Source organism: Puma concolor, chromosome D1, assembly GCF_028749965.1.
Source record: "Puma concolor isolate L17-30 chromosome D1, mPumCon1.1.hap2, whole genome shotgun sequence".
NCBI classification, from domain to species: Eukaryota; Metazoa; Chordata; class Mammalia; order Carnivora; family Felidae; genus Puma; species Puma concolor.
Genome location: NC_141676.1, coordinates 15,484,469 through 15,506,566, shown reverse-complemented (window position 1 = coordinate 15,506,566; position 22,098 = coordinate 15,484,469). Strand labels below are relative to the sequence as shown.

General features: G+C 41.2%; 2 protein-coding genes across 3 annotated transcripts; both read left to right on the top strand.

The window, feature by feature from the left end:
• The first annotated feature begins 1,758 nt into the window (after nucleotides 1–1,758).
• Nucleotides 1,759–2,688, top strand: LOC112865181 (olfactory receptor 4S1). Its single transcript, XM_025928216.2, has one exon. It carries the CDS (start codon nucleotides 1,759–1,761, stop codon nucleotides 2,686–2,688), a length of 930 nt encoding a protein of 309 aa, XP_025784001.2.
• Nucleotides 2,689–17,804: 15,116 nt separating this feature from the next.
• Nucleotides 17,805–20,888, top strand: LOC112864941 (olfactory receptor 4B1-like). Of its 2 annotated transcripts, XM_086679397.1 has the most exons (2): nucleotides 17,808–18,716; nucleotides 20,871–20,888. In XM_086679397.1, exons 1-2 carry the CDS (start codon nucleotides 17,808–17,810, stop codon nucleotides 20,886–20,888), a joined length of 927 nt encoding a protein of 308 aa, XP_086535523.1. The 2 variants fall into 2 exon arrangements, with proteins under 2 accessions (XP_086535524.1, XP_086535523.1); XM_086679398.1 differs by lacking the exon at nucleotides 20,871–20,888 and having other exon boundaries at nucleotides 17,805–18,842.
• The last annotated feature ends 1,210 nt before the right edge of the window (nucleotides 20,889–22,098 follow it).

Below are 22,098 nucleotides of genomic sequence, written 5' to 3'. Positions count from 1 at the left end.
AAATTAAAAACAACACAAAAAAATCAAATACAACTTTGATTCTAGGTCCTAGGCGTGCTTTGGTTGAAGCTTGGTAGAATACAGAAAAAAGGGAAAGAAAAGAAAAGGAAAAAAAAAAAAGGAAAACATTTGATAATTTAAAAAGATGAATACAATAAAATAGAATAAAATTAAATGATGAAAGTAAAATAGAATAAAAAAGATTTACAAAAGTAAAAAATATAGTGGAAACAAAAATATTTTTTATAAAAACAGAAAATAAAAATAAATTTTTTCTCTTTCTATATTCAGGATTAATAAAAAGTAAAAAAGTTGAATAGATGGACCAGCAAACAGAATGAAATATGGTTGAAATTATGTCATTTCCCCTAGAAATAAAACAATGAAGCACTTTATAGTCCATAAACTAAGCGGGTGGAGAGACTTGTGCTGTTCTTCTAGAGTGTGGTTGGTGAAGTTGAATGGGGCTTGGTGTAATTGTAATGGCTCCATTCTCTATTTGATGGCACTGCTTAGCTTACTGGGGTTGATCACTGTGGCCCTGTTGTGTACCTGTGTATGTGCATGCATGGGAGAGGTGAAAATGGCATCTCAGCTACCCAGTCTCTAGTATCAGAACTCTCTGCTGTTACCCACTGGCAATTGTGCAACCCTCCTTTATCTCTGGCTTCCATCCACTCCTTGCTTCCACACTGCCTGCAACTAAGCCATCAGCCTGCCAGGCAGCACCTCCTTCCCGAGTTTTATCTTAGATGGGGTTGTGTTTCCAAACCCCTCACTTCTCAGGACCCTGCAGCTTTGACCTGCTCACATCCTCTGGGGGACGGTCTTGCCAAGCAATGGCTAGGTGCCAGCTTGCCCCAGGAACGTTTGAGTGACTGCACTGGTACAGATGCCCAGAGACTGCCACCCCACCCCAGGAAAAAGTTCATGGGATCATGTAGCAGTAGTGTTTCAGGGATTATGTTAAATCACAACACACATCTGGTGACAGGCTTCATTGGCTTTTAATGTCCGTGTTCGCACACCAGCAAACATGGCTGTTATCTGAGGTCTGCTGAGACCTTTGCCTGTTGGGAGCAGCCACAGCCTCTACCAAATGTCTTCTCAGCGGGTGAACTGCCTCTCCCCATGTGGCCTGAGGACTTCTTGGCCCATGCTGTCTGCTCCTGGGGATTTGCCCTTCCCACCAGAGCTCTTCCAGGTATCGAGCTGCAGAGTTTCAGACTCTCTGCTCCTCTGTTTATAGAGTCTTAATGGTATTTAAACCTTCTCCTTTCTCCTTTCTCCCTTTCTTGTTAAGTCCCTTATGGGTGCTTCCACTCCTTCTCTTACTCTCCATCTGCTTTCAGGGTGAGTGCTTTTCCTGTACTGCTTCCCACCCCCGCCCTGTCTCCGTATTCTCTCCGCAAGCAAAAATAGCTCCCTATTCTCCATAGCTTCTCTCTCCCCCATTTTACCTCTCCTTGTTGTGTACCTGCCAAGTTCAAGTTGTGCAGAATGTCGTGTTACTCCTCAGATCAATTTTCTAGGTGTGCAAGATGGTTTGGTGTTGATCTAGCTGCATTTCAGGGACAAGAGAAGCAAAAAACTTCCATGCTCCTCTGCCATCTTGGACCCTCCCCTCAAACAGGTCCAGTGTTAGAATCATTTAGACCTGAAAACAGTTTTCTGATTCCCTGGATTGTTGAAACTTTCTTATATCACATAATTTGTGTTCTTGCAGAGCTAACTACTTTTTTTGTGCTCAGAGAAGCCATGGGAACCAAGAACAACGTGACTGAATTTGTGTTGTTCGGCCTTTTCCAGAGCAGGGAGATGCAGTATGTGTGCTTTGTGGTCTTCTCCCTCTTCCATGTACTCACTATCCTGGGGAACCTTCTGGTCGTCATCACCATCAATGCAAGCAAGACCCTGAAGGCTCCCATGTATTTCTTCCTCAGCCACCTCTCTTTTGCTGACATGTGCTATCCATCTGCTACCACACCCAAGATGATCGCAGACACTTTTGTGGAGCGTAAGACCATCTCCTTCAATGGCTGCATGACCCAGCTCTTTTCTGCCCACTTCTTTGGTGGCACTGAGATATTCCTCCTCACAGCCATGGCCTATGACCGCTATGTGGCCATCTGTAGACCCCTGCACTACACAACCATCATGGGTCAGTGGAAGTGTGGCTTGCTGGCCGGGGCCTCCTGGGTGGCTGGCTTCCTGCATTCCATCCTACAGACACTCCTGACAGTCCAGCTACCCTTTTGTGGGCCCAATGAGATTGACAACTTCTTCTGTGATGTTCATCCCTTGCTGAAGCTGGCCTGTGCAGACACCTATGTGGTGGGGCTCATTGTGGTGGCCAACAGTGGCATGATCTCTTTGGTGTCCTTTATCATCCTTATCATCTCCTATGTGGTCATCTTGTTGAACCTGAGACGCCAGTCATCTGAGGGCCGGCGCAAGGCTCTGTCCACATGTGGCTCACACATCATCACGGTCATTTTGGTCCTCGTGCCCCCCATGTTCATGTACATTCGTCCCTCCACCACCCTGGCTGCTGACAAACTTGTCATCCTCTTTAACATCGTCATGCCACCTTTGCTGAACCCTCTGATCTACACGTTGAGGAATAATGAGGTGAAAAATGCCATGAGGAAACTGTTTAGGGTACAAGGGAGTACAGGGGAGAAGTGACAGTCCAGGGAATCTCATTAAGCCTGGAACTTGGGAGACTTCCCATCTTGTAGCATCTCCAATTTAATGCTTGTAATGACAACTGTGTAATAATAATAATCCCACATATTCCTTCAACCTTTCATTCGTTAAGTATTTATTGTCTGCAGTCAGTGAGGCATTGGGGATACGAATAAAAGTAAGATGTAACCTCTACCCCACAAGAGGATCACAGTCCAGGAGGCTCTTAGTGATACCGAAGGGCTCATTCAGGAAACCTGTGAGGTCTATAATTGAGGGAACCTCCAGGAAGGCTGAGTAGCTCATCTACAACCATGGAGAATATTACTACATAATTCCTTTATTGTGGCTAACATAGTGCTCAATGACATTTATTCTCTCATTACCTCCAAGTCACTTATTTGTGGTCCTTCATTTCATGCTCTCAGCCGGCAGATGAGTAAATAATTGTAGAGAGGTTATAGGATTGACCCCAAGTCACCAAATAGACCCTGAGCCAGGTAGAGACCAGAATGTAGGTCCCCTAAGTGCACTTTCAGGGCACTCCTCACCTCAGAACATCTTGACAAAGACCGTGTGAAAATTAATACAGGGGGTCCTCACTGAAATGGAGTCAGGAGGCCAGCAGGGGGAGCACTCATGCCCTATCACCACGGTCTTCAAAAGCAGAGTCCACAGGAAAAGAGGACGTTAGAAGGCCATACAGCTTTACTATCCCTGCAGGAGGAAGAAAGTCCGCTCTGCTCCAGGCAGCAGCCCAGCAAATGAGAGACAGCCACAGCTCAGCCAATGAAAAGACACTATGCTGAGAACTCCCAGTTTACTCCAATGAATTTTGTGTTTAGAACAGCCACTGCCCCCCACCCCCCCTTCCTCTATAAAAGAGTGTTCCTTTCCTTAATTCAGGGATTTGTCTGTGGTTTCCCATGGTTATCTAATTCTGGGTTGCTATTCTGTGCTATTCCTCTTTAAACCGGTTTTTGCTGGTAAGATAATGGGGAATTTTATTTTTAAGGTTAACAACTGAGTGAATGGACACTGGGTAGGATGGACCAGGAAGTTTTGAAGGACCAAGGATTGGTGGTGATCAGTGAGGATGGAGAACAGAGCCAGGGAAGGCTAGTTGTCAGCACTTTTCTCTCTCCAGCAGAGCAGGGACTGTGGCTCCTGATGAGGGCAACAAAGACAAGAAAAATGTAGTTTAAATTAAATCTCCTTACAGCTTGCATTGCACTGATACCAGAGACCTACAGTGAATAACTGCCTCAAGGAGTTTCTTGCTGCCTTAATGTCTACATTTCATTAAAAATTAAAGGCAACCTTACCTTGACAATAGCTAAATCTTCAGGGTCTTGTAAGACCCTGCTTTCACCATACAGAAATTCCTTTGAAACTATCTCTATCCTCCCTCCCTCCCTCCACAAACTTAAAAGTCAATGAGTCACTCCTCATAACCCCAGTGCAGCTCTTTCTGCCCAGGGGTCCTGTCCCTGTGCTATAATAAAATCACCTTTTTTCACCAAAATGTCTCAAGAATTCTTTCTTAGCTGTTTGCTCATGAACCCCACTTTGTAATTTCATCAGCTCCCATTTATCCCCTTCTGTCTTCCTTTGTTTTGCTGCTAGAGGGAAAGTTTATGCAGAATGGATTAGGAGGGCTGCACTGGACATCTTGCTTAATTAATGTTGGTTTGCAAACCGCCCTTCGGGCAGGGAGAGGCCAAAGAAAGAGGCAGGCCGCTCCAGATCAGTAGGGGCAGGTTTAATAAGTTACATAGGAGGCTGTCTTAAGTGGGACCCAGACCAGTAGATTTCCGCACCTGCTGCCAGAATCTTAAAAGGTTATACAGAGACCATTAGTCCACATGGTTTCAATAACTCCTTACACTCTCAAGGTGAGTGCTCGGAAGCGGCTGAGGGAAGGTGGGCAGAGAGAACATTCATTGGAGAGGGGCTGGTGGGGATCCTCCAATTCTTTGGATACAGCTTGAGGGCCAACCAGCAGTCATGACCTCTCAATGACCTCCTGCAACAATTAACCATTCACGGGTCATTCACCCCTGTTGGGTGTCAATTTCCTCATTTCCAAATGGAGACAGTAACAATACGAGCTTCCAGCGTCTTCGAAAGTTGCTTTGTAAAGTCCTATATGAAAGTCTGTTGTGCAGAGGTTGCTCCCACACTGTTTATGCTGTGGTCCTGTTGTCCTAAAACCCTGACTACTCTCCTAAATGCCAGGTGGATTAATTCGCTTCTCAAATGTTTATCGATGACTTAACATGTGGTAAGTACATTCTTTTATTTTTATTTTTTTCCATCTGGCTTTGAGTTTATTCAATGCAGGGCGCCCAGCCCTTCCTCAGAGCGGTGGCTGAATTTGGGGCACAAAACAAAGGCCTCTGAGGTGAGAGCCTGGGGTGGATTAGGGTGGAGCCTGGGGTGAGGTGAAGGTGTACGGGAGACTCTGGTCCTCAGCATTGGCTGTCCCCCCCACCCCCGACCCCCTATTTTCGGCAGACTGCCGTGGGGTTGGGGGTCAGGTCCACAAGGAACAGGTCCTGGGCTTTTTGCTACTTCCAGTCCCCCTTCCTTTCTGCCCTGTGTCCTTACTTTGGAGGTTCAGAGACTAAACTTTCCACCTGGCTGGGAAGGTGGGGGAAGGACGGAAGGAAGGAGGGGCCCAGGCCCCAGACCATGGCCCTGGTGCCTTTCCTGGGTAGGAGCTAGAGGGACAGCAGAAAAGCAGTGGACAAAAATCTTTTCATTCATGAAACTTACATTTACGTGGGTGATAAAAGTTACTGTTACTGAATTCTTCCAGTATGCCAGACTCTATTCTAAGTGTTTTTAGTGAGTCTCTGGACTGTGAACTTCACAGGAGTTTCGCAGTTTTGTGTTCTCTCCCCTCAGAGAGGGTGTCTGCAGCTGACAGGAGCTGGGTGTTCCCCCTTCCCCCAGGTTAGTGCTGGTTAACTAGTTTCTCCTGAGTGCGGGCCTTGTGAAGAACAGGAGTTCTGGTACATTTAAACACGGTTCCTTTTCTTTTCCGCTCCCTGCTGGAAATACGAGGGGATTTTTCTCTGATATTTACTGTGGGCACCTGGTCGAGCTCCTGTAGGTAAATCTCGCAGTATTGTGGGCGGCCTCCTTACTGGGTTTTCTGGAGTTTTTAACTCCCAGACTTGTTCATGCTGAGCCACCCGCGCTTCATTGATTATAGTTCAGGTTTTCCTACCCCGGCCCTGATCCCTGCTGTGGTTTCCTCTTGTGCATCTCTGCTCTGGGAGGCTGCAACCCCTGTGTTCCTCCGTCTTCTCCCTAGTCTTGGGGGCAGCGGTTTGCCCTGTGTACTCCCTCTTACGGACCCAAGAGGAGTTGTTGGCTTTTCAGTCTGTTCAGCTTTTTTTTTTTTTGCTTAGGATGGAGTGGAGACTTCCAAGCTCCTTCAGTGGGAACCGAACTGGAATCCCTGTTCTCCCTGTTTTGACTGTATTAACCACTTTAGTTGTGAGGACAACCTCATGAAGTACACATACTCATCAGAAGTGTGATCGGGTTTGGGTGAGGATGGCAGTGTTGAAAAACTCCGTTCCGTCTGATGCCTAATCTAAGTACAAATGTTCATCTTGACTATGAGCATAATAGCAATAAAACAGCAGTGGACCCCTCAAAAGCACAATATCCTGAGAAGTTTTCATAGATCAGCTTTATCTGTGTTGAATAAATGATTCCTTTAAAAGTCCTTGGAAGTTTGGGGCGCCTGAGTGGCGCAGTTGGTTAAACGTCCGACTTCAGCCAGGTCACGATCTCGCGGTCCGTGAGTTTGAATCCCCGCGTCAGGCTCTGGGCTGATGGCTCAGAGCCTGGAGCCTGTTTCCGATTCTGTGTCTCCCTCTCTCTCTGCCCCTCCCCCGTTCATGCTCTGTCTCTCTCTGTCCCAAAAATAAATAAACGTTGAAAAAACTTAAAAAAAAAAAAAGTCCTTGGAAGAATAGGAACATGTATGTCTGTTCAGGTTTGAAGATAAATGCAAGTGTAGAGAGACACAGGCCAAATTACTTATATGGAGTCACATACAAGGACTTCCAATTGCTAGTTAGTGCCCTGATCACCGTAGAAAACACCATCAAATTAAGATCTCATTGTTTCCCAGTTACTCCTCTTCCCTCAGTGAAACCCCATTTTAATGTTCCTAGTACAGATATTCTGGTAGTTGTAAATAGATGAAGCTTCTTGGCTGGACCCTGAAGCCACTCGCTCTTATGCTTTCTTTAAACTCCATTGAATAACCTTTTTTTCGTCAACTTTCATTCACCCTCCAGTACGGAGTCTCCCTGGAGGACTGCTTAATTCCAAATGTAAACAACATGTAATTTTTACTGCACATTTATTTCTTCTGCCTCATTGGAGAGAGAGTAGACAACGGATGTTGTGGGAGCTGTGGTTTTGGGGAAAGGACCATGAACTCCTTGGAGGTTGGAAGCACCTGCAGTGAAGGCAGAAAAGGAAAGTGACTAGAAGTCAAATGCACCCCGCCCCCCGCCCTCAGGCAGATATCCTTCATGAAAGTAAGTTTTGGGCACCTGGGTGGCTCCGTTGGTTGAGCATCTGACTTCAGCTTGGGTCATGATCTTATGTTTCGTGAGCCCCACGTTAGGCTCTCTGCTGTCAGCCTGTCAGTACAGAGCCCGCTTTGGATCCTCGGTTCCCTTCTCTCTGCCCACCCCCCCCCCATGCTCTCTTTCTCAAAAAATAAATAAAACATTAAAAAAAGTATTTTTTTCTTACCTGCCTTTAAAAATATTTGAGACAAAGGAACGCATGACACATGCATTATAAACATAATTATTTAGTGGACATCTATGAATTTGAAATCCAATCAAGCACCAAAACGATCCCAGTAATTTGTATCTGTGTGCTTCTCCTCTATGCTGTTTCTCACAAATGATAACCAATATACTGAAGATAGGCTTTCAGTTTCCTTACTTTATGAAAATATTCCAACATGTGGCTATATGCCTTAACAATACTTATTCAGTTTTGCTTGTTTCTCATTTTATAAAAATGTTGTCATACATGTATTGTCTCCTGGACTTGCTTTTTTCCCCTCAACGTGAATGAATTTCAGAGATTCATCCGTGTTTTTGCCTGTCGCCGTATTTCACCGTTTGTCCCAGTATACAATATTCCATTGGGTGAATATGTAATATTTTCCTGTTCTGTCAATCTGCCTTGGTTGTTTTCATGCTAAGAGTGCTTTTATGAGCGTTTTTGAATATGTGGAGAAGTTCACCTGTGATAGATACCTGGGGATGGAATTGCTGTGTTAAAGAGTATGCAAATGTTCAACTTTACAACGAAAATGCCAACTTGCTTTTGAAAACAAACGGTGGTGGTAGTATTCATTCCCACTAGTAATGCATAAGAAATTTTGTTGATGTACATTCTTGCCAACACGTAGTATTGCCAAGACTTCTGAATGGTTTTGCCAATCTAGAGGGTATATGTGGCATGTAATTCTAATGAGGTTATGTGGCATGTATATGTGGCATGTAATTCTAACCTCACGTAATAGTAATGAGGCTGAGAATATTTTCATGGTTCTTGTCCTACCTGCTGCTTTTTTCCCCTGTGAATTGTCAATTATTATCTTTTGCTTGTTGTTCTCTTGAGTTTCTTGAATGAAAAAAAAATGGGTTTCTAAGTGTTTTGTGTATATTTTGGCTAATGTTCTGTCAGATATGTTGATGATAAGTTTAGCTCATAACTTGTCTTTTCACTTTATGCTGTGTTTATCATTTTTGTTTTCAGTGTATAATAGTTTTAAATTTCCATTATTGTTAATTAGTGTTTTTTTGTGCCTTAAGAAATAGTTTCTTAGGTCAAGGTCAGGGTGATATTAATTGATATTCCAGAATTTTAAAGTTGTGCCTTTTTACTTAATTTCTTATTTTACTTAAAATTGGTTATTGGGCATTGTGGAGGAAAGGATTCAATTTTATTTTTTCCCTTATGGAAAACCAAATATTCCATCATCATTTATTGAATAGTCCTTTTCTCCATTCATCTACAGTGCCACTTCTGACATATATCAAGTTTCTGTATTTTCTTTCTTTTTTTTTAATTTTTAAAAATTTTTTAAATTTTTTATTTTTTCTAAATTTTTTTTTTTAACGTTTATTTTTGAGACAGAGAGAGACAGAGCATGAACAGGGGAGGGGCAGAGAGAGACAGAGACACAGAATCTGAAACAGGCTCTGAGCCTGTCAGCACAGAGCCCCACACGGGGCTCGAACTCATGCACCACAAGATCATGACCTGAGCCGAAGTCGGACGCTTAACCGACCAAGCCACCCAGGCACCCCTTAAAATTTTTTTTAATGTTTATTTATTTTTGAGACAGAGAGAGACAGAGCATGAACGGGGGAGGGTCAGAGAGAGAGAGACACAGAATCCGAAGCAGGCTACAGGCTCTGAGCTGTCAGCACAGAGCCCGACGCGGGGCTCCAACTCATGGACCGTGAGATCATGACCTGAGCCGAAGTCGGGCGCTCAACCGACTGAGCCACCCAGGTGCCCCAAGTTTCTGTATTTTCATGAGTTTGTTTCTGGACCAAACCTACACTCTTTTAATTACTATAATTTATGTCTTGATATCCAGTAGGACAAGTTTCTCTAATTCTATTTTTTAAAGAATATCTTGTTCTGTGTTCACGCTCTGTCTGTCTCTCAAAAATAAATACACATTGGGGCACCTGGGTGGCTCAGTAGGTTGAGTGTCCAACTCTTGATTTCAGCTCAGGTCATGATCCCAGGATCGTGGGATTGAGCCTCGTGTCAGGTTCCATGTGGAACATAGAGCCTGCATTCTCTCTCTCTCCCTCTGCCCTCCTCTGCTCCTTGTGCTCTCTCTAAAAAATAAAATAAAATAAATATTTGAATAAATAAACATTAAAAAAAGAATATCTTGTCTGTTTTGAGTCTTTATTTTCTAGACAGTTGTAAATCTAAATTGTCACATTCACAAAATAACTTACTGGGATTTTGTTTTGAATTGTATTGTTCTATAGATCACTTTGGGAAGAACTTACATTGGGGTAACTCTGATTTGCTTATGTGTTAATGTAAACAAAGTCTTCTGAAAAATCTAAAGGCATAGAGTTCTGTGACTAATAAGTGATTTATGAAACATTTGTTCCCGGGAAAACTGTTAAGGGAGTAGAGGAAGCAGGACAGAGAGAAATACGAACAAGGATGCAGTTTCAGGTGAATTCCAGCAGAGGGTCACTTCAGACTGATTTTGCAGAACTCTGGAGTGTAAATTATGCCTGGAGTGTGATTAGAAGCAAGTGAGTGGAGTTTTGATACTCCAAGACTGTTTAGACATTAGCTAAGGGCTTCTCTGAGTTTGGGTTGAGGCATAAATTCCCAGATACTTATGTCTGTGTATTAATATAGGGAAAATTGACTCCAGCCCCAAGACAATATGTGTTAATTGTTGGCAAAGTATATAAAGGGTTATGGGTTAAAAAAAAGGATAGAGATCTGGACAAGGTTCTGAACACACCTTGACATTCTTTGTCATGTTCTTTATTTTGGTGGTGTTTAATGTTTTAAATCAGGTTGATAAATTGCTGCACCCAGCTCCTTTGATTAGATGTATTCTTAGGAACATTATGGCTTTGCTGCTATTATAAATAGCATCTTTATTTTTTCCAGATTTATTTACATGTAGTTTATGACGTGTAAATTTAAGGCATACAAGGTGTTGGTTTGATACATTTATATATTGCAAATAGATTACCACCATAGCATTAGCAAACACCTCCGTCCCGTGACACATTTATCATTTCTTTTTTGTGTAAGAACATTTAAGAGTTACTCTTAGCACCTTTCAACTATATAAAACAGTATTATTAACTATATCACCATGCTCTGGATTAGATCTCCAGAGCTTGTTAATCTTATAACTGAAAGTTTGCACCCTTTGACATTATAACTGAAAGTTTGTACCCTTTGACAATATCTGTTTCTTTTATCACCTCGCCCCTCATACCCACTATTTTGCTGTTTCTCAGAGTTTTCTTAGATTTACTATTTTTTTTTTTAGATTTTGTGTAAGTGATATGATACAGTATTTGTCTTTTACTATATGACTTATTTCACTTAGTATAATGTACTTAAGGACAACCCATGTTGATGAAATGGTAGGATTTCATTCTTTCTCATGGCTGAATAATATTCCAGTGTGTGTATGTGTGTGTGTATGTGTGTATGTATGTATCTATATATCTGTCGCATCTTCTTTATCCAATCATCTGTTAACAACCACTAGGTTGTTTCCATATCTTGGCTATTGTGAATAATGCTACAATAAACATGGGAGTGCAGATATCTCCCTGATACACTGTTTTCCTTCCTTTGAATAAATACCCAGAAGGAGGATTGCTGCTGCATATAGGAATTCTATTTTTAATTCTTTTTAAGGAATGTTCATACTGTTTTCCATAGTGGCTGTACCAATTCACAGTCCCACCAGCAGTGTACAAAGGTTCTCTTTTCCTTACATCCTTACCAACACTTGTTATTTCTTGTCTTTTTTGATAATAGCCAGGTGTGAAGCAGTAGCTCATTGTGGTTTTTATTTGCATTTCTCTGATGATTAGTGTCATTGAGCACCTTTTCATGTACCTGTTGACTATCTGTATGTCTTCTTTGGAAAACTTTCTATTCATTATTCATTTCTCTGCCCAACATTTTATATTGTGTGTGTGTGTGTGTGTGTGTGTGTGTGTATGTATGTGTGTGTGTGTGTGTTGACTATTGTGTTGAATAAGTTATTTATATATTTTGGATACTAACCCTTTATCGGGTATAGGATTTATAGCTATTTCCTCTCATTCTTTACGTTGCTTTATCATGTTGTTGGTTTCCTTTATAGTGCATAAGATTTCAGTTTGATGTAGCCCCACTTGTTTATTTCTGCTTTTTTAAAATCAGTGTCAAATCCAAAAAAACCTTAGGTCAGGACCTATGTCAAGGAGCATTCTCCCGATTTTTCTTTTAGGATTTTTATTGTTTCTAGTCTTTTGCTTTTTAAAGTTTATTTATGATTTATTTTGACAGACTGAGAGGGTGAGCAGGAGAGGGGGAGAGAGAGAGAGGGAGAGAGAATCCCAGGCAAGCTCTGCACCATCAATGCAGAGCCTAACGTGGGGCTCAAACTCATGATATGGTTTCAAGTCTTATGTTCAAGTCTTTAATCCATTTGAGTTGATATATGTGTATGGTAAGAAGGGACCCAGTTTCATTCTTTTGTGTGTGACTATCCTGATTTCCAAACACTTTTTATTGAGGAGACTATCCTATCCCCATTGTATACTCCTGGCGACTTGTCATAAATACTATGTATGCATGAGCTCGTTCCTGGGTTCTCTATTCTGTTCTATTGATTTATGTGTTTGTAATAAAGTTTGAAATAAAAATGATGCTTCCAGCTTTGTTTTTTCTGAAGATTTTTCTGGCTCTGGAGGGTTTTCTTTGTTTCTATGCCAAATTTAGTTCAGATTTTTACATTTCTGTGCAAAATGCCATTTGAATTATGATGGGGATTTCATTGAATTTGTAGATTACTTTGGGTAGTATGGACATTTTAATAATATTTATTGTTTCAATCTATGAGAATGGAATATTTTCTAATTTATGTGTGTCTCCAGTGTTTTCATCAGTGTCTTACAGTTTTCAGTGCATAGATCTTTCCACCAACTTGGTTAAAATTATTCCCAAGTATTGTATACCTTTAAATACAATCATAAATGAGATTTTTTTTCTTAATTTCTCTCTCAGATAGTTCCATTATTAGTATATAGATGCACAACTGAGTTTTGTATATTGATCTTTTATCTTGAAACTTTACTGAATTCATTTATTAGTTCTAACAATTGGCTATAGTGGGTTCTATTTGTTTCCATACAAATTTTAGGACTGTTTTTTATATTTCTGTGCAAAATGCCATTAGAATTATGATTGGGATTGCACTGAATCTGTGGATTGCTTTGGGTCGTATGGACTAAGTCAACATGACTTAATGAACATGCACTATATGCCAGAGACTGATAGACGGTGAGGAACTAGGATCTCAGTGACCTATATATGAATCCATAAATGTTCATGTTGGCAGGTACCGTGTGGATAATCCAGCCTCACTCAGTCATTTTATATAGAATCAGAACATGGTTGGGGGTGGGGGGAGAGAAGTGGAGAGGTAAATGACGCGTTCAAGTTAGTTACTAGATTATTTATGATCAGAACTAGAGCCCCGCTGTCCTGGCCCCTGTGCAGTCCTCACTTTCCTCTCCCTTCATTCTCCTTTCCGTTCTCAGTAGTTCAGTCTGGAAAAAAAATTCCCTTTATGTCCTTCCTTCAACTTTCTTCTGTTTATTCTTCTCTATTCTCTTTTGCACCTCATTATTTGGTGCAAAAACTTCACAGAAATCTCACTAAACTAATTGAAACAGATTTTGAACCTTTCCGAATCATAGTTTATTTGGCAGTGTTTCACCCGAGAGAAAAGAAATTCCATGGGGAAGTTGTTCCCTTGATGATAGTGTGTGGCTTAGTTTATTTTAAATAGTTCAGGGATCTAAGCATTTAGTCAGAACCCTTGGACTCGGTGGGTACGTTTTCTACATAAAACACAGCATCTTAAATTCTCTGAGTTTGCTGATTCCTGTGGCTTTTATTTGTTTCTTAGATATTATCCAAATATCAACCCAGATCCAGATCCTCTGAACTTTCCTCTTCTGTGATTCATCTTAGATGCCATCATTTGTTCTCTAAAAGCCCCCAGGAACATGGTGTTTTGTTCTAGGGGACAAGACCTGATTCTTGAATTGCTGTAGCAGCAACCACCCAGGGCCATCAGAAGGTAGCTTAGTGATTTCCAAGTTATTAACCTGTCAAGTATCTAGTGTGTGGCTTTGGGAAGCAATTGATCTCTCTCAGTGTCTGTTGCCTCATTTGTAAATAGAGGAGGTTTGATTCAAAGCTCTAAATATTTTCACCACTCTTAGGGGCTTAGTTGAGTGTGACGAACTGTGCTCGCTGGACCCTTCAGTGAGAAATCAGCTAGGCGGGGAGTATTAGCCAAAGCACCTTACTTGTCCAGTGATCATGACTTCCAGAGAGGAACCTAATGCTCCATCTCACTGAACCGGATCATTGCCTTGAAAATGAGTTATTCTAACAGAGTGACTACCTTCATGCTGAGCTAGAGGCACTTGAGTACACTTGAGATCATCTGACCCAGTTCCTTGTTCCAAGGAAGAACAAAACCACACCAGGTAAGTGATATGGCTGGAAGGAAGGCACAAGGCATATGATGTTGAGCAAGTCAGTTCCTTTCTTTAAGCCACAAGTTTTAATTTTAAAGGAGGTGGTTTAGTATGGAGTACTTTTTGGGGTGTGCACCAGGGATGAGGCTATGGGTTAAATTTATTCATTTGTTTTTATTGTTAAATATATATGATATAAAATTTGATGATTTCAAAGATCTTTCCAATTTTGGGATTCTTTGAGGTCCCATTTGGGAATTATGAAGTGGGAGTGTGTGCTTGGAATGGAGGTTTTACTAGGTCATCTGAGATCAGTCACATTGGCACATCAAGCTCTTTCTTACATTGAATTCTGGGCATTGTCTGCATTCTATTCTTCTGTGGTCCAGAATCCAGGAGGTCACGTGATGTAGAGTCTGCAGGCTCTTATGATGATTTAGGCTTTTACATGTTCATCACATTTTCTTTCCATGTGTCTTGGTAAGGCAGTATTGTGGGAGAGAGGAGGTATTATCAGCTCTGTGGGAGAGATGGTGGGAATGGCTGGTGGCAGGGAGCAGAGAGAGGAATTAATGCAGAAAAGACAGAAATGACTGAAATGAAAAGGTGGTTTTCAGAGAGAAAGACTATCAAGTATTTTATCTCCTTGGGATAACACCTGGAAAAACTTGACCTAACAGGATTTTTTTCTTGCCTCTAGTGATCTCTCAGATTGGTCCCATTATATTTTCCTTAGTTTCAGGAATGGATAAGAAAACAAACAGTTAAGTTCATGCCTAGATAAAAGGTATATGTTTGTGTAGGCCAACAAAAATATACCTTAGACCTCTCATGAAAGAACATATTTAATTTTATTTTTTTTTCTTTTTTTATTATGTTTTTAATTTTTTTTAATTTTTAAATTTTTAAATTTTTAAATTTTTTTCAATATATGAAGTTTATTGTCAAATTGGTTTCCATACAACACCCAGTGCTCATCCCAAAAGGTGCCCTCCTCAATACACATCACCCAAACTCCCCTCCCTCCCACCTCCCATCAACCCTCAGTTTAGAACATATTTAATTTTAACTCTTCACTTCTGTGTTATGTACTTAGAAATTGTATAGGGCAGTGATTGTAGAGCTCTGGATCTATGGTGAGGCTACTTGGATTGGAATCCTGACTCCACCACTGTGGAGCTTCTGGCCAGGTAATTCATTTCTCTTTGATTCTGTTTTCTCCTATGTATAAAAGGGGGTGATATTAACCCCCAAATCATGGGTTTATTGTGAGAGTCAAATCCATAATGTATCTAGAACATTTGTAAAGTATATGGCACAAGTACTATTGTAGAGCTCAACATCATTATTAATGAAAAATGCAGTTAATAAAAAAGATTTAAGAATATTAAACAGATATATTTGATTATTATGATGGTATATTTCTTAGTAGAAGATACAGTCCCCAAAGCTATAATTACAAAGCAACCTGTTAATTTCTATAAAAGAAGTATGATAACAAACCATAGGAGCACAAAGGAGAGAATATATTATTCCTGGTGGAGTGATAGTCTTTGTGCAATTAGAAAGAAGGAACACTAAACACAGAGAAGGGAGAAAGGCACCTTGGAATAGGAAATAGGTGTGTAACAGTCATTTGGGAATGACATGGGTGCAAAAATAGGCAATGGCCAGTTCAAGCAGGACCTGGACTTTATGCTAAGAATGTTATAATTTAGGCTGTGGGCAATAGGGAGATATTGGTAGATTTTGGGTAGAGAAGTAACATGACCAGATTTACACTGAAGGATAATCACGAAAGTATTTTTCAACGCTCAGGGACAAGAAGGTGCAGATGGGTTGGAGTATTAAATGCAAGCTTTGTTCAACACACCAGACCGGGACTGAGTTGGAAGGTGGGTAGTGTTGAGAGGGCATATCTGGAAAAGGAGGCTCTGTTGCGAGAATAAGCAGGGTGGGCTATGGGACAGGGAGAGAACCTGAAAGAGGCGAGTTGAAGTTTAGGGGGTAAGAGGATGATTGCTGAGGTGGCTCAGTGTGTGAAAATCTTTAAAAGTGAATCGTAGGAGTTCAGGTTTTCCTCCAGCTATTCCCACGCAGGGGAGGATCCGAGGAAAGAAAGATCTAGGAGACAATTTTCTGGCTGCAGTGTGTGGGATGGATGGCAAGAGCATCTGGAGATGAAGAGGTATTGGTAATCTGGGCATCTGCTGACAGTGTGTGAGAAGGGGTGGCGGGAAGAATGGAGAGAAAGGGCACACGGGGATGGTTTAATGAGAAATGAAAGGGGTGTGATGATGACTGGTGTGGGCATGAGGGAAGACATGGGTCAAATATGATCTCAGAGCTATAGCCTGGGCATCTTGGATGGTTTTATGAGCATTTGATTATTAGTGAGTCTTAAAATCTTTCCATATGTATACTGATATTTTTACTTATTCTTTTGTGAATCTCTCTCTTTTGCCCATTTTCTATTGCGATACAGGTATATTTCTTAGAGAAGTTCATTTTCATGTTGGGTTATTAAGCCTACAATTTTTTTTGCTCTAGAACGTGGATTACTTTATTATTTTAAGGTTCAATGATTTTTATTTAGTTTTAAACTTCAACATGTGTGCTTATATGAGGAATTCTGGCACACAGTACTGTGTTCTGATCTGTCCATATCACTGACTTTTGTTTTCTCTGTGGATTCTGGTACTTGATGTCCAGGTGTGTTTTTAGTTCTTAAGTATATTTCTTAAAAATTTCAGTATGAAATCAGGGTTATGGGGGAAAATAGTGGAGATTAAATTTAGAACAGAGAATCAAGGTATCATGATTTTTCATCCATGTTTTTCATGGGTCGTATGTGGTGGAAAAAATTCCTAACATGGCACCTTAATCTAGAGACTATTTTAAATCACATGACATTGTTAGCTCGAGGCGAATATCAGATCTGTGTTTATTCTGTATAGTCTAGTGTGTTTATACATATATTAGAGGTGCTCCGTAATTATCTGTGCCAGGGGAGTAGCTCATGGAGATATCTTAACTCTTGTACACTTTGCTGCTAACTATCAACACGGAGCCAGAGCAGGCAGCCTGGCTAGCCATAACAATGCTCTTAGAGGGCAATCTCTTTGAATTCAGGATATCTCAGTAGTTTGAGCAGTGGGGAAATAGATGTGAAAGTCCTATGAAATGATGGAGACAAACTAGTAAGTTGAATTCTGTCCAGGATTTGAGCATTTGTCATACAAACAGTCATCGAAGCTGAAGACTGGCAGAAGATTCTGACCTCTGAATGAAGGACAGTATACTCAGGACCTTCTGGAAAGGGAAGAATTATCTGTGGGAAGATGTTTCTCAAGGCAGAAATTAAGGAAACAAGGAATTCAGGAGTAGAAGTGTCTCATGAGGATTCCCCAACAGAAGAGAGCTATTCGAATGCAATGAAGATAATAAAGGCTATGAAGTTGAATGGCTCCCCAAATTCAGAATCTCTTGTAGCGAACTAGAAAGAATACTGGCTGAAGTCTGAAAGCCTGGCTCTGAGGCCCAGAATTCACCGCTTTCTGTGTGATCCTGGGTAAATAACCATCTCCCTGAGCCATAATTTTCTAATATATGAGCTGTCATTAGATTGCCTATATTTAATGCTGAATAAGTACATATGGGCTAAATGAATGGGCAAAGTGGTTTATACTGTCTAACGTGCTATAAATGAGGTGAACTGATTGCAATCAGTGTCTGTTTTATTACAGGTCTCTCATTACCTGTGCCCAGAACACCTGATTAGATTCCATGGCGAGTACAAATAACGTGACCGAGTTAATTATCGTCGGTCTTTTCCAGGATCCAGAAGTGCAGAGGGCATGCTTTGTGATGTTTCTTCCTGTGTACCTGGCGACAGTGGTGGGCAATGGTCTCATTGTTCTGACAGTCAATGTCAGTAAGAGTCTGCGTTCCCCCATGTACTTCTTCCTTAGCTACTTGTCCCTGGTGGAGATCACTTACTCCTCCACTGTTGTCCCTAAATTCATCACAGACTTACTTGCCAAGATTAAAACCATCTCCCTGGAGGGCTGTGTGGCTCAGATATTCTTCTTCCACTTCTTTGGAGTTACTGAGATCTTCCTGCTGACAGTAATGGCCTATGACCGCTTTGTGGCCATTTGCAAACCTCTTCGCTACACCACCATCATGAGCCAGTTTGTGTGTCGCCTTCTGGTGGCTGTTTCCTGGCTCGGGGGCATAATTCACTCCATGGTCCAGATCCTTGTTACTGTCCAACTGCCGTTCTGTGGTCCCAATGTGATTGACCACTACTTCTGTGACCTCCATCCGTTATTCAAGCTTGCCTGCACTGACACTTCTGTGGAGGGGGTTATTGTGTTGGCCAACAGTGGATTAATCTCCGTCTTCTCCTTCCTCATCTTGGTGTCCTCCTATATTGTCATCCTGTACAACCTGAGGAACCGTTCTGCAGAGGGGAGGCGCAAAGCCCTCTCCACCTGTGCCTCTCACATCACAGTGGTCCTCTTGTTCTTTGGACCTGCCATCTTCCTCTACATGCGACCCTCCTCCACCTTCACTGAGGACAAACTGGTGGCCGTGTTCTACACAGTTGTCACCCCCATGCTGAACCCCATCATCTACACACTCAGGAATGCAGAGGTGAAAAATGCCATGAGGAAGCTGTGGGAGAAGAAAGTGAACTCAGAAGTGGGATAAAAATGAAAAAATGAAAAAAAATTCTTAAGAACAGGACTATATATGCATATTCTGTTTTTGGTCAAATGTAAATAATAGAACAAAAGTTAACTTATTCATATATATTTTTTTGTGGTAGATGAATGAGCCCCTTATACTCCATGTTATCAGTTGTAGCTCTTTCATTGCTGTCTGTATTTCGGAGAATTTTCAAATTGAGTTGCATCTCCTCTCCTGTTGTCCATAGTGCAAAGTGCACAGATTTCAGGAGGGATCATCTAGACTGGAATTTCCATCTGGAATTCCCACCCTATCATCTTCTGCCTGTACAGCCTTGGGTCCATGCATTTTGCCTTTTGGTGTTAGCATATGGTGTGTGGAAAGTCTGTGGACTTGGAGAATGAAGTTTATGTTTTGCTTTCCTACTGATGTGGTCTTGTGGGAGTCACAGGAAAGCATTTTTACTTCATTTGGTGTCCCTACCCCATTAATTTAATTCCAATGCCTAGAATTCCATAATAGGAGCTTTATTTCATGACAGTAGGGCATTGCTAGAATGGCAGTATCTCTTGGAGGTGAACTACAAATGCTTATATTTGTCATATCTTCTTGATGGATTGATTCCTTTATCCCTATACAATCTTTTGTCCTTTGTTACCATTTTTGGATTAAAATCTATTCTGTCTGATATAAGTATAGCTACCCCTGCTTTCTTTTGTTTTGGAATTTCTTTTCTGTTGATTTACTTTGAGCCCATATTTGCCCCTAAATCCGAAATGTGTCTCCTGTAGGCATAGTTGGGTCTTCTTTTTTCTTATTCCAATCAGTCACTATGTCCTTTTTGATTGAATTTAATCCATTAACATTTAGAATGAATTATTGATATAATTTATAGTTTATCTTGTTAATTGCTTTCGGTCTGTTTTGAATTTCCATTGTTCTGTTTCTGCCTACCTTTTTTTTTTATATGTTTATTTACTTATTTTGAGAGAGAGAGAGAGAGAGAGAGAGAATGAGAGGGGGAAAGGGCAGAGGGAGGGGAGCGAGAGAAGGGGCTTGATGTCACAAACTGAGATCAGGACTGGAGCCAAAATCAAGAGTCAGATTCTTAAATGACTGAACCAACTAGGTGCCCCCGTTTCTGCCTACCTTTGTAAAAGGTAATTTTCTGTGGTGGAATGCCTTTGAGAATCGACTCTGCATTTCTGCTTTGTTGTTACTATGAGGCTTACATAAAATATCTTAGAGATAAAACAATCTATTTCAAGTTGATAGCAACTTCAATTGCATATAAGATATCCACCCTTTACTCCTCTATTTTGTGTTTTTGATATCACAATTTACTTCTTTTTATATTGTGTATTCATTAACAAATTACTGTATATATTGTTATTTTAATACTTTTTCCTTCAACTGTTACAGTTAAGTGATTTTCACACCATTGTATTGTAGAATTAGTTTTTGAAATCTGACTTTATATTTCACCTTACTATTGTGTTGTATAATTTGGTATGTTTTTGTGTCACTAATTTATATCTGTTCATTTCAGCTTGATAGTTCCTTTGAACATTTCTTGCAAGGCAAGTATTTGGGAAATATTTTGGAAAAGTCTGCCTTTATTTGTGAAGGACAACTTTGCCAGATGGAATATCCTTTGCTTTTTTTTAAAAATTTGAATATTTGAATGTGTCCTGTTGCATTCTCCTGGTCTGTAGGGTTTCTTTGGAGAAATCTGCTGGTAGCTTAATGGACATTCCTTTGTAGGTTATAATGTTTTTCTTCCTCTGGCTGCTTTTAGGATTCTCTTTATCTTTGGTTTGATGTTTTCGTATAATGTGTCTTAGAGAAAATCTTTTTACATTGAATTAATAGGGTGATCTGTTAGCTTCTTGTACTTGGATATTCAGGGGTCCCCAGGTTGGAGAAGTCACTTTTCAGTCTACAAAGTATTCAGAAAATAAAGTTAAGAATCAAGGCAACAAGCTAGGTTCATTCACTTAATCTTTATGAGGCATGCTGTGGAATTATTTTCAAAGAGAAAAGCTTACTTATTTTGTACTAGATGGCTACTCCCCTTATACTTTAGCCTCTGTGCTGTTACAGGACACCCACAGTGATCCCTTGGTTTTGAAATAGATGTAGTAGCAGATCGAGGATTCAGGGATCAAATAAAAACTGATATTAACATCTGAGTTCCAAGCCCTGGACAAGGTGCAATATAGGTCATAAACCTATGGGTAATCTAATCCTTGGTGACAAAGTGCCGGAGCCAAGATCTCAAGTCACCAAGGCATGTCTGGCATGAGCTTCTTTCCCCAGCAGCCCAGTTTGGCCGACTCTGGAAACATCCTCTCCCCGCCTGGGCTTCTGAGCTCTGCTCAGGCTGTCTGCGCAGAAACTACATCCCAGGGAGATGGAGAACTGAGTCGGACCACGTTATTGTTCATTTTCTCGCCGGTGTATCGTTTTAGATCTTGCTCCTCAGGCTTGCTCTGCTTGTGTTATGAACAGGAATCTCCTCTCTCTGCGTGACCCCACTCCCATTCTGGAAGCCGGCCGTGGGTGGGCAGCAGGAGAGAGGAGAGTGATGCAGGTGTTGGGAGGAAGCCCTGGAGCCTGGTCTAGTCCAAGCTCCGCCCAAAGGGCCGTGTGATTCTGGGTCCAGATTCCTCTTCTGTGGAAGGAGGATTCCATGAGCTTCCTTCCAAATCAAACAGCTGATGGTGGCTCAATGAGGGAGCTAGCAGGAGAGGCCCGACTTGATGCCTCTGGTGAGGGCTATTGTTGGAGGAAAAGTGGGAGAAAAGGATGCTGGAAAAGGCTGGTCAGAGCAATATTATTTGTCAGAATCCACAGAAGGAGGAGTTCCATGGCAGAAAGGTATAATGAGAACTCATGAGGTGGGGCAGATATATTGTGGAGATTTAAAAAATGTTCACTGAAGTTGTTTATCGGGGCCACTGTGTTTAGTATTTCTTATTCTTGTTTTAAAGTTTCTTTATTTATTTTTGAAAGAGAGAGAACAAGTGGGGGAGGAGCAGAGAGAGGGGGAGAGAATCCCAAGCAGGCTTCATGTTGTCAGCACAGAGCCCAACGTGGGGCTCAAACTCACAAACTGTGAGATTGTGACCTGAGCCAAAGCCAAGAGTTGGACACTTAACTGACTGAGCCACCCAGGCACCCCCCTGTTTAGAATTTCTTAACCATAAAGCCTGGAGAGGTGTGGTTACTTGATGTTTGAGAACACATACTTATCTTTCAGAGTCCCTTCCTTGGCCCTGCCAGTTAAAGAGTCAGAATTAAAGTCACCCTGCAGGTGACATGTTACTGCACTGTGAATGGTTTACTGGTCTGATGACCTCTTTATGCAATTACCTCTCGA

Bases quoted from the DNA above. Each gene is read 5' to 3' on its own strand.
- LOC112864941 (XM_086679398.1), top strand. From the start codon at position 17,808: ATGGCGAGTACAAATAACGTGACCGAGTTAATTATCGTCGGTCTTTTC.
- LOC112865181 (XM_025928216.2), top strand. From the start codon at position 1,759: ATGGGAACCAAGAACAACGTGACTGAATTTGTGTTGTTCGGCCTTTTC.